General features: G+C 33.3%; 2 protein-coding genes across 2 annotated transcripts; both read right to left on the bottom strand.

Moving 5' to 3' along the window:
* Window positions 1–212: 212 nt before the first annotated feature.
* LOC114756811 (F-box protein At5g49610-like) lies at window positions 213–641 on the bottom strand. Its single transcript, XM_028945753.1, has one exon. It carries the CDS (start codon window positions 639–641, stop codon window positions 213–215), a length of 429 nt encoding a protein of 142 aa, XP_028801586.1.
* A 9339-nt stretch (window positions 642–9980) lies between these two features.
* LOC114756812 (F-box/kelch-repeat protein At3g06240-like) lies at window positions 9981–12471 on the bottom strand. Its single transcript, XM_028945754.1, has 2 exons — window positions 11677–12471; window positions 9981–10157 (listed from the first exon to the last, which is right to left on the bottom strand). Exons 1-2 carry the CDS (start codon window positions 12469–12471, stop codon window positions 9981–9983), a joined length of 972 nt encoding a protein of 323 aa, XP_028801587.1.
* Window positions 12472–18268: the final 5797 nt, after the last annotated feature.

The raw sequence follows: 18268 nt of genomic DNA on the forward strand, positions 1-18268 counted from the left end.
ATCTTCCTTTAAACCAAACCAAAAGATTGATCCATTAAAAGTGATACAACTACTACTGATATCAATCACGTCCTCTAAGTTCCCAACATCAACTTCTTTCCATGATCCTGTGCTTAATGAATACACTTCAGCTCTATGAACCATTTGATCATACCAAGAAACAAAAAGTCTCACTATCTTATAATCATTAACAATTGGGCTGAACCCAAATCCTACACAACAATAATACTCGTGTTCAAAAGGTTTAAGAGCTTTGGGAACCTGATGGACCTCTCTAATGGCTGGATTCCACAAGAAGAGGGTTTTACATTAATGAGTTCGACACAGAGCAAGCCATTATTGGAATAGACAATCCTGTAGGAACCCATTGAGGTATCAATGAAAGGAGGTTTCTGAAGTTCAAGAACTTGCATCTCATGATTGAGCAAACTTAACGTACAACCATAGATAGTGCAATCAAAAAGAAGAGAATTCTGCTTAGTGGAGTGATGGAGGTGCTCAGCAACAAAAGATGGGGTTTTGAAGAGATTCTTCCACTCTTTGCACACACATCGAAATCGCATTAGGGATTTTACTGGAAGTCGGAGAAGAATACTTATTATAACTTCTGGGGGAAGATATGGCAGTGTGTCGTTGTCCATTACTATCTGCTCCATCATGATCCACTTGTATAAAGGGGTCTCACAGCTGCGCAATCAAACGACGACTATTAAGATAATTAGTTTCTTACTTATTATTGGGACATGATAATTATTTGAAGGAGGAATATGTTCTATTTTTTAAGTTAGAGTATATAAAAATTATACTGGAAGAAAATTATTGTATATTAATTTTTCTATTTAAATCTATTTTCAAATTTAAAGGAGCAAGGGAGAGTAACTTACTGGATTTGGGTTTGGGTTATCACTGCTCCCGATAGATGCACCGCACACAAGAAAAAAAGAGGTAAATGAAAAGCTCTGCGATTATGGGATGATTTATAAATGACGGAGGGAGCTTTTGGGAAGGGATATTTTGAAATTACAAAATATCTTATCATTTTAATACACCCCCCCCATTCATTAGTGTACTTATCAAGGTTGTCAAACTTACGAGTTTAAACAAACTCGTGAGAATGATATAAACTTGGATCGTAAACTCAAATCGTGAACTCGTAACAGTTTACTTTTATTAATAAATTGATATTAAAAGTATATAATTAAATAATTAATATATAAAAAATGAGATCAATTTCATTTAAATATATTTTAAATTTAAATAATTGAAATTATATCCATCAATTTTCATAATTTATCACATTCAACAAAGAAATTTCTATAAAATTCATATATATATATAAAGTCATTAAACATAATCAAAGCCAAAAATTTAGCACAAGTTCAAAAGCAAGTTGACATGATTTTGTAAGCTTAAAATGTAAAAATGGTAAACTCGGTAAATCAATTCGTAAGTTTAACCGAGTTTACAGTTATTACAAGTTTAAGAGTGAATCGACACGATTTTGTTAACTAAAAACGTAAAAACATTAAACTTGGAGAGTCAACTCACGAATTTAATAATAGTGGTACTTATCATTATATCCCCCATTATCTTAGTTAATGAGAGATAATATGAATTTAAAGGTATTGAATATCTATTATATATTTATAACGAATTAAATCCTAATGTAATCCACAAATACGATTTGAATTCAAATTGACTAAATTAAATCATATAATCTTGATACTTAGATTAGGAAAAAAAACTAAGGTTAAGTTGCTTATATATCTTATGTCAAGTTCTCTAATCACATATAGTCATATGTCCATCTTTTGTTTTATGTGGATTGATAGTTAAATGCTATTAAATTTTAATATTTTAAAAATAAAATACCTGATCATGTATAATTGCAGAACTTGATGTAAGTGTTGTCAAATAAATTTGTTGGATAACACAAATTAAATCTCTTATTTAATTTATTTTATATTTAATTACATAAATAACTATATCCAATATCTTAATGCAGATCTGAAATCTAATAGTAACAAACAACTTTAAGTCGAAAAAGATCTCTCTTTATCTATGCTCTGGTCCATTAACTGAATTGATATATTGAAGTAGAGAAGATGGATGAATATTTCTTGATATGTTTGTATTTGCGCAATGTATATGGAGAGGAAAAAACACGATGTCGGTTACAACCACACGAATCGTAATCCTGAATAAGTCATTTGCAATGCAAAACGGCAAATATATAGAGATGTATATGAATTTGGGAAAACTAGCAAATGGTACCTAGGATGATAGGGTGCACAAAAGAAGATATATAAGTTGCACATAAGGAAGTTGAGTTACATATAGGAAAAATGATTTGCACGAAATATTTTTCAGATACGAGAAACTAATTTGTATATAAAGATGATAACTTGAACACAAAAGAAGTTCAGTTGCACAAAAAGATGTGATAGAAGAGAAGATGATTGCACACAAAGAAATATCAATTGTACATAAGAGAAGTTAAGTTGTACCCCAGAAAGTTAAGTTGCACAAAGTCTTTATGCACCATTCACTAATTAAATTCTCGATGGAGGATTTATCCCCAATTTTTTAATGAATTTTGTCTAATACAGAAAACATTCCTACAACACCTTGAAGGATATTAAACAATACATGCATCGAAAGGATTTTTTTCCCCATGTATGTTAAAGCTGAGCTTGAGTCAGGATCTCATCCAAACGGGTTGCTGCTGAAGCAACTTGTCATTAACTAATATTTGTTATAATTAATTACTAAAGAACTGGTAAATTTTTATAATAAATATAATAGAAAATTATATATTTCATATTTGTTTTTTAAAAAAATAAATTGAATTAAACCTGAATTTTCTCAAATATGCGCAAGGTATATTGCGATCAAAGATGCATTGGGGGGCAAGGTCTTTAGCAGTGAATTTTCACAAATATTTTTTAGGCTACAGAATAAGATTTTTCGTTATACTTTGTAAAAAAAAAAAGTGACAAATCTTTTTGTAGAAGTTTCAGTAGAGTTTTTTTTGTTTATATATAATTGGTGTCTCTCGAAAGCTCTACAACAGAAGAATCAGCGTAGTTCTACCAAAAATAAGCTTCGTTCCATACCAATAGATAAATAAAATAAGGCAATGATCTTTAATCTAGTACTCCCTCTAATCCTAAATATAAGACATGTTTTAATTTACTCTATAAAATGAGTCTTATATTTAGGACTGGAGGAGTATATACATTAAGCATCTAAATTACAAAAGTAAACATATATATATATGTTTAAATTTTTACATTCAATAGAGATTGAACAAAATAATTCTGCAAGTACATTACCGTAACCATTGTTTTTCCTTTAACATTTTTTAAGCAAGCATGCATGAAATTCTCTTCCAATCTTTGCACATGCATTAGAAACATATTAAGGATTTTACATGAAGTCGTTTGAGAATATTTCTGATAATTTTTGAGCTAGATATGGTGGCTATCCATTGGTGTAGACTCGAATGGCGGAAAAGAAGCTTAGAACACTGTGGGGCCTCGCCTTTAAATTCATATTATATTTTACGAAAACTTTATTCTTATTAATAAGTTTCTGTTTTGAAAATAATTAGTCTCACCTTTATTTTTGCACTTATTTTTCTTAAAAATAAAAATAAAAATTATTTTGAACGATATTGATACGTGAATTTAATGAAAAATTATTGTCCAGTTTATATGATTCGTGAGTTATAAAAAGAGTTAAAATTAAATCATTACTAATATAATTTATTGTGTAAAATCTATTTAACATAAAATTGATTTTGAATAAATAGGACGGTGGATGAAATCTGATTCAGTAAATAACATTTTTTTAAGTCTAGTTAAATGAATTTAAAATGAAATCAATTTTTATGCTAAATTATCCAAAACTCTCCACAACTTCATATCATACGTAGCTAACCTTTACAATCTTTGAAACTTTACAATAAATCTTCCCAAACTTATATTTATGTAGATAACTCCCATATTATTATTTTCGTTCATGATTTTCCTACAAATTATTTAAAATTTAAGAGATTTATCTATATATAACTTCAAATTTGAAGGAGTTCTATACATGCAAAAATAAAGTTATAAAATTGATTAGTTTGGGATTATATGCATGGACTAAAAAGTTTAGTAGAGTTTATTACTACCACTACAAAAAAATTGACTTTCAGCGGCGACAAAAGTCGCCGCTGAAAAGTCGTTGCCGTAGCAGCCGTGGCTGAAAACTTTCAGTGGCGACTAAAAAGGTCGCCGTTAAAAGATACTTTCAGCGGCGACTTTTAGAAGTTTCAGCAGCGACAAATGTCGCCGCCGAAAACACTTTCGGCGGCGACATTTGTTGCCGCTGAAAAGCATTTCAGCGGCGACAAAAAAGTCGCCGCAGAAAACACTTTCGGCGGCGACACTCTTGTCGCCGCTGAAAGACTTTTTTGTCGCCGCTGAAAGTAATGCCTAAGAAGAATTGGCTTTACCAATGCCACATCATCACCGCCGGTGCCACGTCATCGTCTCCGGCCGCCACGTCAGCACCGTCGACCTCCACGTCATCGCCATCGGCGGCCACGTCATCACCGCCGACCGCCACATCATCACTAGCCACCTCCACGTCATTGCCACGTCACTCCTCCTCGCCACGTCATCGTCTAAATATTTTCACCTTAAATGTGTCTTCTTCCAGGTTCGAACTCGTGACCGCCTCCCTTCGTGTCCAACCTTCTTGTCACTGAGCCAGATTGAATTTGTTTATTAATATTGTAAAATAAAATATATATTATTATATTATACTTTCAGCGGCGACAAAAAAAGTCGCCGCTGAAGGTCCACTTTCGGCGGCGACAAAAAAAGTCGCCGCTGAAGGTCCATTTTCGGCAATTTGTTTATTAATATTGTAAAATAAAATATATATTATTATATTATACTTTCAACGGCGACAAAAAAAGTCGCCGCTGAAGGTCCACTTTCGGTGGCGACAAAAAAGTCGCCGCTAAAGGTCCATTTTCGGCAATTTGTTTATTAATATTGTAAAATAAAATATATATTATTATATTATACTTTCAGCGGCGACAAAAAAAGTCGCCGCTGAAAGTCCACTTTTGGCGGCGACAAAAAAGTCGCCGCTGAAGGTCCACTTTCGGCGGCGACAAAAAAAGTCGCCGCTGAAGGTCCATTTTCGGCAATTTGTTTATTAATATTGTAAAATAAAATATATATTATTATATTATACTTTTAGCGGCGACAAAAAAGTCGCTGCTGAAAGTTCACTTTCGGCGGCGACAAAAAAAGTCACCGCTGAAGGTCCACTTTCAGCGGCGACACTTTTGTCGCCGCTGAAAGTCTTGGTTTCAATGGCGAACTTTCAGCGGCGACTAGAAAAGTCGCCGCTGAAAGTCCACTTTCGGCGGCGACTTTTTGGTGTCGCCGCCGAAAGTGGACTTTCAGCGGCGACTTTTTTTATCGCCGCCGAAAGTCGTCGCCTAAAGTCTATTTTTTTGTAGTGTACCTCTGCTCCTTAATATGCAAATCAAAATATAATTACAACGTATATCTTCTTCATAGGCACAATGTTTCTCCATTAGAAATTTCTCATGCGGAAATAAGGATGAATAAGTGCATGTGCATGCATTCGAATTTAAATAACAACCGAATAAGAAGGGAAAGTGAAGATTAATTAACCAAAAGGTGAAAATAAAATCGAATAGCAGATCTAAAGTAGGGCTTACGTGAGTAAATTTTTTTCTAAACACTATTATTAAGATTAAGAAAACATAGTCAACCGCAAGTTGTTCTTAGTAATAATGCCACTCGTCATACTTGAATGAGATTCTAGGCTCCAACCTGATATTGACATTGTTGTGTGTCTACGTGTACGTACCCCTAGCAAAACAATGTATCCAAAACCAGCGTGGCAGATTAATTACTAAACAAAAAATTTCTTAAATAGGATAAATCTTCAATGTAATAACTAACATTTAGGATCAAAATTAAAACAATTGGTATATTGAATGTGCAACACCTAACTTTTTATATATTTTTAGAGTTATTTTAATGCTTGTGAATCATTAACACTAGGTTTCTGACCTAGGTAAAATGGGGTAAATTATTTTTTTGATTTAAAACATGAACCATTTGAAAACATAATTCCAATACATGAGTTGAACACAAAAATAACATTGAAATTCATTGTCTAAATAATTTAAACCTCTAGAATAATTGATGAGTGATTCACAATAGACTCTATCCTAAACTATATTTGTATCAGTTATAAGGATTCCAAACCTTGTAATTCTATAATATTACGTTATATTGTAATAGCCATCCCGGTTGATGGCTCTTACCTGCACCTAGCAGAGTTCCCCTCCCTATGGATGATACAAAAGTTATATTTACGTAGAGCAAGTAACAATTATTTGCTCAGATAATTTATATAGAAATATAGGTAAATAAATACAAAATATTCTACTATAAAAGTCCAATACTAAGTAGGTATTCCTACTCTTCAGTCTCGCCCACCTTCACCTCTTAATACCTCTTTCGCTTTGGAGTTGCTTGCCTTCACTGCACATCATAGGATGGAGGGTGAGATTTCAAAGAATCCCTGTAGTAGTAATTTCCATAAAACGAGTGTACAAATTATATAAAGCATGCAAAATAAGCCAAAGTGAAACATAACCTTGCAAGCTAATCCAATTAAGCATTTATACGTAATGACAGATAGACAAGTTGAATAAATAATGTGCAAATAATTGGCAGATACTGTCTCATGTCTATCAGCTACATGTGGCCATGGCTAAACCATGCAAGGAATTAATGATTACATGTTCTCATACTTTAAAATACTAATATGGCACAAACAGACATGTAGCAATCATAATACAATTGTAAGGTAAGAAGAACTACTACATGGTACACTTTCTTCCAACACAAACCTTAATATCCTCTTATTATGGTGTCCTTGGTGAGCTCGGGCAAATGTCAAAACTTAACATTTATATATTCACATAAGTGTAGGTTAATACTTATTCCATTTATAACTTAAATAACTTCTCTAAAATAATAACTTACTCAAACTTTACCCTTATGAAAGTGATTGGTCATCATGGACAAAATTATATATATAAACATCTGTTTGAGCTAAGCAATCTTTGTCCAACTCCCAACTTAGTGCATTAGCTCAAACTTATTTCACAACTTTTCAATACATAACTCAAGCATCTGAAATTACCATTGATCTTTTAGTGGAAATAACGAACTCTAACTTATTGTTCTATTCCATTCAAGTTCTAGGTTCTTTTTCAAGACTTTGAACATTAAATCTTCTTTCTTCTATCCATAACAACCCAATGGTTTAGCACCATTTGACATTAAATTCTCCTTTACTTTAAAACTTCACAACAGAACATAAGTTGCCTGACCTCTCCAACTTTAATGTTTCCCAATTCCAGACAATAATCAAATTTACTCTTTAAACTTAACCATTTAATTTTCACATCAATTAAATGTTTTGTCCCCTTTTCTATTCATTAAACAACTTAATCAATGTCAATAACAACATTCAAGTTCAAGTGCATTCTTCTTTATTCACATCATCGACACTGCATTCATTAAGTGCCTATTAACTTGCTTATATCATTATTTCTTAATAAAGCACCTAAACAACGAAACAATTAACTCATTTGAATAGTCCTCTTTTAAAATTTTGGACAAGTTCAGTCTTAAATCTGAAGTTTCCAAACTTGAAATATACTCCCAAGATTTGAATTAAATGAGCCTACAGCTTCATACATTAACAAAACTCCATGTCATACAACTTCATTAGGCTTTAGTCCAATTAAATTCTTCTAACATTCTAATAGCCCCTCTGCTAAAAATGCTGAAATTTTCCAGCTTTAAAGATATTCTCTCAACTACAACAATTTATTCATGCCTTATATTTAATTTAAAAATACTTCCTCATACCAAGTTTTTGGACAACATCTCCTCTCTGAATACCCTTCAATCCCAAAGACAAAATTTGGACCTTCATTTTCAAATCTCTAAACTTGGTTTAGATAGCTTGACCGATCATTTAACTTAAGGGAATATTAGCATCAACTTTTAGGAAGGTTTTGCTGCTTCAAAATCATCATTTTCAGACAATACAACAATTACATGTATGTCTATATAATTAATATATTTACACATGTCATTCGAACCACATAACTTTCATTTTAAATTCAGCAACTCCATTTTCCTTTAACAACATCATATTATAACATCATGCTGCCGTTTTCAAACCCAAGAATTAATGTTCATTTGAATGCAGAACATAACACCAAAACAGAAAGCCTTAAAATCGAATCATCATGCCTCTCACAGGCTCACCCACATTTCAGAACATACATCAATGTAGCTCTTCTATTTTAGCACTTTAAATGCTTCTTGACGTGCAGAAACCGAACAGCACCCCCTGATAGCAAATCTGGAATTTTTCTGGATTCAAAGCAGACTCTCAACTCCTATAATAACCAGATGCATGAGCAAAGTCACAACCACACCCCCCAATCTAACCTTTAAACACTGTTTCCACAGCTTGATCCTCAAATTCTACACTTTCTCTTTCTAAAACAGACTTTATATATTATCATCAACAGCCCAAATGATCACCGATCAAAGAAAATGGAGATGGGAGTATGTCCAGAAGACTCACCTTAACTCGTTAATCGGTTTGCATGCAAGAAATTTCTCCCCGGTCATTCTTCTTCTTCCTCAAGCTTGCTCGATCTCTCTCTCACTCTCTCTCTGTTTCTCTTCGACTTGCAGATGGAAATGAGAAGGTAAAGAAATATTCTGAATGCTATTAAGTGGGGGGTCATGTGGGGTTGATGCGAGGGAAGGAGAAATAACCACTTTGCCTTTTTATCCTTTCTTATCTCCAATTCCATCCCTTTTCCTATTTTTTGGAACATAAATTGAATCTAGAATAAATCCTTAATGTTTTACATGAATTTTCTTTCTCCACCGGTTTCTTTGGCCAATAAAATACTTCCTCTAAAAATTGAGTCAAAAATTAATTCCAAACTATTTTTTTGAATTTTTTCAAGAAAATAAGTTTTAATTTCATAAATTCATTTTTAATTTACTTTAAGGATTTTATGTCTTGATTAGCTTCTTTACCTAATAAAATAATTATTCTAAAATTTTCAGCTCAAATATAAACCTCTAACTATTTTTCTTTGGATTTCTAGGGAAAAAAGGGTCCTAATCCCTCGAAATTAGTTTTAAAATCATTTGAGCCATATTTGGGAAATTAAACCTCTTCATAAATTTTCTAAATGCTCAAAATAATATTGTATAATGTGTCTCCAAATTTTTTTAGGTATTAAATAATTTTACTACTTGCTTTTCTCTTTAATTTCTGTAAAATTTCATCAAAAACTAGGCTTTTTGTCCATTAAAATAATTTTGAGGTTCTAATTCTTAAAATAATTTCTTTGAACCTCATGATTCCTTAATAGCCTATTTTTTAGAGCTTTATAATTTGAGATGTTACAGAATGGATAAAAAGTCCCAAATAATCCATACCAACAACAAAATCATGGATCCATTTTTAAAAGAAAGTGAATAGAATAAAATTATAAATATACAGGAAGAAACATTTGGTGCTAATTTGCACTCATCTCTGAGGAACAAATGATCCATGTTATATAGAAGGGTATATATATTTTCGTAAAAAACATATTGAAATAAGGATGAAGGGGCAAACTTACCTATTGTAACATTGAAAATGAGCACTAAGCATAATAATAAAATGTGGGAGGCAAAAAATGCATATGAACTTTTGAAAACCATGCCAAAATGCCCATGCTGTTAAGTGCTTTAATGTTGACTGTTTAGATATGACATTTTGACTAAAAAAATGCTGATACAGATGCTTACGTGGTATAACAATATCCTAACTGGAAAATCTAAAAATTATGCAAATTTTTCCAAGCCACCATCATCCACTCTTCTCCTCATGACCGACCCTTTCCAGTTCCCACCACCATCCCACTGGAACAGCAAACCAAAATGACGAACAGAACTAGTAGTGTCAGATGAGCTAAAAAGGCAAAGTAAGAAGACGAGAGGCACTGAAAGGCAAAGATTGCACTGAAGCACAAAACCAAGCGGAAAAGTGAAGAATCAAATAGAAATTAGGGATTTTGCACGTACTGGATTTTTTAGGAAACCCATCTTCATTGACCTTATCCACAATTCATTGTATTTTAGGGTGAAACAGGGAACAAACACGAATTTAGAAAGATGAGATCCAAAAGAACACGAGATAGGGAACAAGCACTTAGCGGCGGCGGAACCATGAGTCCATAACAGAGCAAGAAACCAAAAAAAAAGAAAACCACTAAATCATTTATTCGTTGAAACTAATTTGAGTATTTCAATAATTCGTCCCCCAAAATCAGTCTCAAAGTGAAAGCATGATCCGCAACTACCAGAATCGCATATTATAACAAAGCTAAATCTATAGAAATTAAAAACCAAAAATCAAAAAAATAAAAACTAAAAATACATTTACAGTAAGCAACGATATGCAAGGCTTCAGATTTCCAAGCATGATAGCAATGGCGAATGCAAGGCTTCAACTGTTCGAGCAATGATGATAGCGAATTAGGGTGTGCGAGCAATGATGAGCTTTCGACTTTCGTTTGCAGAGAATAGCGAGGTTCAGATTTTTGTTTGCCAGAGACAGAGAGCAACGAGATCGCAACATTAAAGTGACGTCTGAGGAATCGGTGCAAGCTTTTGGTTAGGAGGAAGAAGGACAAATAAAATGGAAAAATATATTTAAGGGCGAAAGGGTGAAGTCTGAGCCGCCATCGACAAGTTACTGGTGGGAGGACCCATCTGAGAGGCTTTGCTCATTCTAGATTATCGTCTTCGTTGAAGAGCCAAAGGAGGGGACTGGAGAAGTAAGTTTTCAACGGAGATGTGGAGAGACTGAGGGGGAAAAAAAGGGAGAGAGAGGGGAGATGATGTTTTCTAAGGGCAAAAATTAAAAATAATTTAAAATGAGTTAATTATGGAAAAGAAAGAGAATATAGCAACTAAGATTAATATGAATGTGAAGTGGCGTGTTTCTATTAGGTAGAGAAAAATTACATGGACACTAGGTGGGGCCCACAAAAAAAAGTAGCGCTCGCATTCATGCCCCACTCGATGCTTTTTTCAATATTATAATAGGTAAATTTTTCCCGTTCACCCTTGAAATAAAGTAACTAAGAAATACACGAATTAAGAAAACAGATCACTGCCCTTCAATCTTGATGTTACTTAATGGAACAAGGCTTTCCGCATAATCCAAAAGCCGATTAGTAAAGTCACATTTTGTTGGGAAAGCAAACATGTTGAATTCATTAGTAGTGAGATTACACAAAAGAACTTTTGCTTCATCATTCTTCATTTCACTTCCAAATGGCATTTCATGGATCGCATGGACACTACAAACAATTTCATTTCTCCAAATAATCATTGGACTTAAACTCCAACATGGACAGGATCTGCTTGTATATATTTTAGTCCAAATCCATCCCTCCCTGGGCTCATTTGTACACTCCTCGATCACCCACAACTCAATGAATAAAGACGATTCATTATTTCTAATAGCAGAAACCAGAGCAAGTTTGTTATCATACATCGTAAGCCTAAAGGGAGATAATTCAAAGGCAAGCGACTCAGTAGGAAAGGGTATCAATGTGAAGACTTCAATTGCTATATCAAATGAAACTATCACATGAATTCTATCGTATTCCTTTAACCCATACCAAAAGATTGATCCATTACAAGGGAAACCGTGATCACTCTTAATAGTTGTAACTTCTAAATTGCCAAGTTTAACTTTCCTCCAAAACGCTGTCCTTAGTGCATATACTTCCACTTCAACAACCATACGATCAAGCAAAGAAAGTTTCACAATCTTGTAATCATTGACAACTGGGCTGAACCCAAATCCGACAGAAGCATCATCACTCTTCTCAAAATCATTAATAAAGTGAGGCACTTGTCGGACCTCTCTAATAGCCGGATTCCACAACATAAAGGAATTGTAAGGTCCATTAGTTATGATGAGATCGAGACAAAGCAAGCCATTACTGGAATGGATAGTCCTCCATAATGGCCCGAAGGTATCAGCGATAGGAGGGTTTCGAAATTCAAGAAATTGCATCTCGCGATTCAGTATGCTTAAATGCCAAGTATCAGCTATACATTTGCTGATATAGCAATCGGTAACAAGTAAAGAGTTTTGCTGAGTGGAATGGTGGAGGTGTTCTGCAATGAAACATGGGGTTTTGAACAGATTCTTCCAATCCTGGCACACATATTGAAATCGGATTAGGGATTTTACGGGAAGTCGTGCGAGAATATTTCTGACAATTTCTTGAGGAAGATATGGTGTCTCGTTCCTCATTGCTATTTTCTTCTTGGTGCTCGACTGGTATAAAGGAATCAGGAAATTAAAGGCTCGCCCTTAAAACATTCGAAACTAAAATTATATATATGCTTTTTTGTGCAATTTTTTATTATATCCGATTTGATTTTATATCTAATTTTCATGATTTTTCCGACGATTATGGTTTTTTCCCCCTCTCTTTATGATTTATTTTATCGTACCTGATTCGTTATCTAATTTTCATGATTTTTCTTGCATGTTATAAATTATTTTAAAAATATTGTTGCTATTAAGTTAAAATAAAAAGGGTTAATATGTATGTTTCTTTGATATTTTGACAAAAAAAATTTAGAGATATCATCAGATATGAGAAGAAATTAGTTCTGATTTAAGTATTAAAAAGATTCAAATTTGAAAAAAGATTCATCTCAAATCTCATATTCAAATAAAAACAATTCATCCCTATTTATTGGGATAGGATATCATTATTTCCAAGAAGAATATATTCTGTTTTGTAAATTTGAGTGTATAAAATTATAGTGGAAAAATTATTTTGTATCAAATTTTCTATTCAAAACCTAATCTAATTTCATATATTTGGCACGAATTGTTTCCTAAATTCACTTTAGACTAGACTAAAAATTTCTTATTTAGTATATTTCTGGATTAGTTCGTGACAACTAACAAACAATTTCAACCAAACAAAATCTCTTTCGGTCTATTTTCTAACCAATTAACTGAATTGATGTATAGAATAATACAAGTAGAAGGGGGCATTAGATGGGAGAAGAATATCTTTACTAACTTCTCTCTCCACTTTCTCTCCACTTAATTTTTCTATCATTAGATTACTTTTAATGGTTGAAATTTAAAATTGAGTAAAAATATTATAAATATTAATATAATAAAAATTTATCATATTAAACTACTTATGTCAAATTTTATATATGAACACAATGATGTCCTGTCGTACCAGCTTTGATGTGATTGTTTAAACATGTTCATAAATGCATGTTCCATTTGGGTTATAACTACAAGTGTACAATGCCCTTCTTAAATGGTATGTGTCTTCTGGGCATTGCTTGAAAATACTTCTATGTATATGGAAAATGGAGTATGGTTTAGTTGGGAGGTCTCTTGATAATTGTCCATGAGAATGGAATTTACTTGTGAATGTGTTTGGCTTAATTATATTTTTTCAAAGTTCATTGTAACTGTCATTCAAAGCCATTTAAAATATAAAATAGAGTAATGTATTGTAGGTAATCTTATTTGATTATATGTTTGATTTTTCCCAAAAGAATTATGAATTTGTGCCTCAAATGTGATAATCTCATTTTATTTTAAGACCATGCTTGTTTATATAGAGATATTAGCTTGAAATCTGTCACGTTCATAATATTTGTGGGATGTATATAACTATATATTTATTTCTTGCACTTTAATATTTATTTTTTTTCCCTATCTTATATTAATCTTCAAACTTTTATGAAATAGAAATGGATAAAAGTTGGTTAGATATTAAAGACAGAGGCAATCTGACATACATTAAAGGAGTAGATGGTTTTCTCGAATGGGCTTTTACTCAGAAGGAAGCGACAAGCAAAATACGTTGTCCTTGTAAAAAATGTATGAATGTTATATTCAAAGCGAGAAGAGATGTCAGGGTTGACTTATTGAGTAAGGGTTTCTAGGATAGTTATAAGGTGTGGGACTTGCATGGGGAAATCATTAGATGTCAAAGTGATTGTGAGCTTCAGGTACAGTAGTAGAACATGATACTTATGAGGAGGAGAACCTTATAAGGGTGGTATGTGATGCGTATAATGTCCCTTCTATGAATGATATGAACAATGAATTAAATGAGAGTGAAGAGCCTAATGTGCATGCCAAAAGGTTCTATGACTTATTAAAGGATGCAGAAACAGAACTTTATCCAGGTTGTCGTAAGATATCAAAATTGTCTTTTATTGTAAAATTGCTTCAATTGAAGTGCCTTAACCATTGGAGCAATAAATCCATAGATGCACTATTGGCCCTATTGAAAGATGTTCTCCCAGAAGGGGCTTTAGTGCCAAACTCATTCTATGAAGCTAAGAAGATAATTCGTGATTTGAGTTTAGATTACAATAAAATTGATGCTTGTGGAAATGATTGCATATTATATTGGGGGGAACATGCAAATGAAGAATCATGTCCTAAGTGCAAGATGCCTAGATGGAAGTTGAACAAGCAAAAAGGAAAAAAAATTTCCCAGAAAGTTTTAAGGCACTTTCCAATGACACCTAGGCTACAAAGGCTTCATATGGCAAGAGATATAGCTAAAGAAATGAGGTGGCATAAGGAAAAGCATACAAATGATGGTGTATTGAGACATCTAGCTGACTCCCTTGCTTGGAAACACTTTGACTAACAATACCCTAGCTTTTCCACTGATCCAAGAAGTGTTAGATTAGGTTTGGCAAGTGACGGATTTCAACCTTTTGGGAATATGAGTGCCAATCATAGCATTTGGCCTGTAGTTTTGGTACCATATAACTTGCCACCTTAGCTTTGCATGAAAAGCCCATACTTTATGATGACACTTCTTATTCCTGGTCCAAAGTGTCCAGGTAATGAAATAGATGTTTACTTGCAACCAATGATTGAGGAGCTGAAACAATTGTGGGAAGTAGGGGTGCAAACATATGATGTTTTTCTCAATCAAATTTTATTGTGTGCGCAGCAGTGTTGTGGATAATAAACGACTTTCCTGCATATGGAAATCTTTCAGGATGGTCAACTAAAGGCAAGTTTGCATGCCCTTGTTGTCACAAAGACACACATTGCATTTCATTAAGGAGCAAGTTATCTTACATGGGTCATAGGCGTTTTCTTCCACAAAATCACCCATGGTGCAAAGATACAAAATCATTTGATGGGAAAGAAGAACTCAGGACTTCACCAATTCCATTAACTGGAGATGAAGCGCTTATGCAATTAGAACAATTGGGTAATATGTCATTTGGAAAAGGCCAAAAACGAAAGCGCCCTACAGATTGTAAGGCTTATAATTGGAGGAAAAAAGTATTTTTTTTCCAATTTCCTTATTGGAAAAATTTGTTGATTCGACATAATCTTGATGTGATGCATATATAAAGAAATTTTTCTAATAATCTTGTGTCGACGGTGATGGATTTAGTTGGAAAGACAAAGGACACATTAAAAAGTAGGTATGATTTGGTGGACTTGGGTATTAGGAGTAATTTGCACCCGATTAAGAATGGTAATGATGTTTATAAGCCTCCTGCTTCTTATACATTGTCCCTTGAAAAGAAACAATTTCTTTGTAAATTCTTGGCTAACTTAAAGGTACTTGATTCTTTTGCATCTAATATCTCAAGGTGTGTCAACATTCATGAGTGAAAAATATTTGATTTGAAGTGTCATGATCACCATGTACTATTGCAAGAAATATTTCCAATTGCAATACGTGGGTTACTACCTTCCCAAGTATGTGAACCAATAATACAATTGGGAAGATTTTTCAAAAATCTTTGTTCAAAGTGTTTAACATGTGAAGAACTTGACAAACTTCAAAGTGAAATAGAAATAACTTTGTGCAAGCTAGAGACTATATTCCCACCGGCCTTTTTTGACGTAATGGTTCACTTGCCTATACACTTAGCAGGAGAGGCAAAAGTTGGTGGGCTAGTTCAATATCGTTGGATGTACCCCATAGAAAGGTAATTCACTTTAACAAGGTTACTTTATAATTATATTTATAATCTATCATTTAAAACCATTCAATAAGGCTTAACTTTTTGTTGTAGGTATTTGCGAACTCTCAAGTCATATGTTGGTAATAAGGCTCAACCTAAAGGATCGATTGCAGAAGGATATTTGGCAGATGAAAGTCTAACTTTTTGTTCACGATACTTGAAAGACATTCTTACTAAATTTAATGTGCAGCATCGGAATGATGACATTAATGATAATCATATCAGTAATCACCTTTCAGTGTTCAAGAAAAGTGGTGAAGCTAAAGGACATTTTGAGTCAATCTCTCTTTCTTATGAAGAGTATTGTCAAGCAAGAATGTATGTGCTCCAAAATTGTGAAGAACTTGGCCATTCATAGAGTATGTCAACTTAACTTAACAAGAATGAATTTGTTATAATTTATATTTTTTCTTGTGTGAAAAACATTTAGGGAACATAGAAGAGAACTTGAAGCTCGAGGATTAATGAGTGAGCAAAGACAGTATAAAGAGTTTCCTGATTGGTTTCGTTCACGAGTAAGTTCTATACTTTGAGCTTTGGAGTTTATATTAATAATATTAATACATATTTAAGGAATGGTTCTTCTTTAATAGGTGATAGCATTGTCCACACATGGCCTTGTAAGTCCTGAACTCAGAAGTTCATCAATTGGTCCATCGAGAGTGGTCCATCGTTATTCTATGTTCATAGGCAATGGATTTCGTTTTCATGCAAAAGATTGGGCAATAGGAAAAAAAACTCAAAATGATGGAGTCACGGCTAAGGGTGATGATACTAATGCTGATAAAGAATATTATGGTGTGTTAGAGCATATTTATGAGTTATCTTACATAGAGAACAAAAGATTATACCTGTTTAAGTGTCACTGGTAGGATGTCGCTAACTATGGCGAAGGATACAAGGTGGATAAGTATGGGTTCACAAGTATCAACATTCAATGTTCATTACAAACCAACGAACCATTTATTTTAGCATCTCAAGCAGAACAAGTTTTTTTGTGGATGACATTGTTGAACCTGGTTGGATTGTTGTTGTCAAAACGAATCCACGTGACTTGTTCAATATGCCGATTGAGAATGTTAATGTTGTTAATGGCATTAATGTTGGAATGATTGGTGAAGAGCCTTATCAACAATTGGTGGTTGACTTAAATGCAAGTCTTATGCAACATGATATCTTTATTGACTTGTGTGGAAAAGATGTACAACCCCAAACCTCCATTCAAGTAGGAGAACCGTCACAAAGAAGTAATATTCATACTATGGAGATTGGATTTATTAATGATAGTGAATCTAATTCACTAGTTCATGAAGATAGTGATGAAGAAGATGTGTTTGATGGTAATGATAGGGATACTGAAGAAGAAAGTGACATAGAAGATGAAATAGAAGATAATGATACAAGTGACAGTACTACAGAGGACTCAACAGAATGAAACTCCAATCCTTATAAATGGTAATTTTTAGTAATATATTCTTAACAAGTTAAATTTTGTAATTTTTATTAATATGTACTATTTTCTTAAAGAGTAGTTTGTATTATCATAGAAAATAATCATTTTGTTCATTATTGCAGGATATGTCAGGGCTAAAGAGAGGACGAGGTGGGAGAAGCTCTTCCTTCCCACGACATGGCAGCGCAAGTAGTGGAGGTACTAACTCTACCCCTGCAATTAGACATATCATTTCACCTTAATCACTACAAGCACAATTTGAGGAATTGCCTGCCGACTCTTCCCCTACTCAAAACAGCAGTGTAGGTAAATTTTTTTTTTACTTTTATATAATATAAATAACTAATCAACATCACATGCTTTTGATTGTATTATTTTTTCACTTGAATGATAGGCTCTTCTAATATAATTAAGAAAGGTAGAGGAGTTTATAAGTCACTCAATGTGGACTTAATGACTAAATTTGGAGCAAAGATTCAGCTTACTTTTACTGATGACATGACAAGAGTAGTAGGGCCAGGAGCAAGAGAGTTAGCTAATTATTGTGGTTATGTTGTTAGAACCACAATATCTTTGAAGGATTGTGCTGAATGGAAGAATG

This window comes from Neltuma alba, unplaced genomic scaffold (assembly GCF_004799145.2).
Source record: "Neltuma alba isolate B1F8T4 unplaced genomic scaffold, ASM479914v2 tig00010511_pilon, whole genome shotgun sequence".
In the NCBI taxonomy this organism is placed as follows: Eukaryota; Viridiplantae; Streptophyta; class Magnoliopsida; order Fabales; family Fabaceae; genus Neltuma; species Neltuma alba.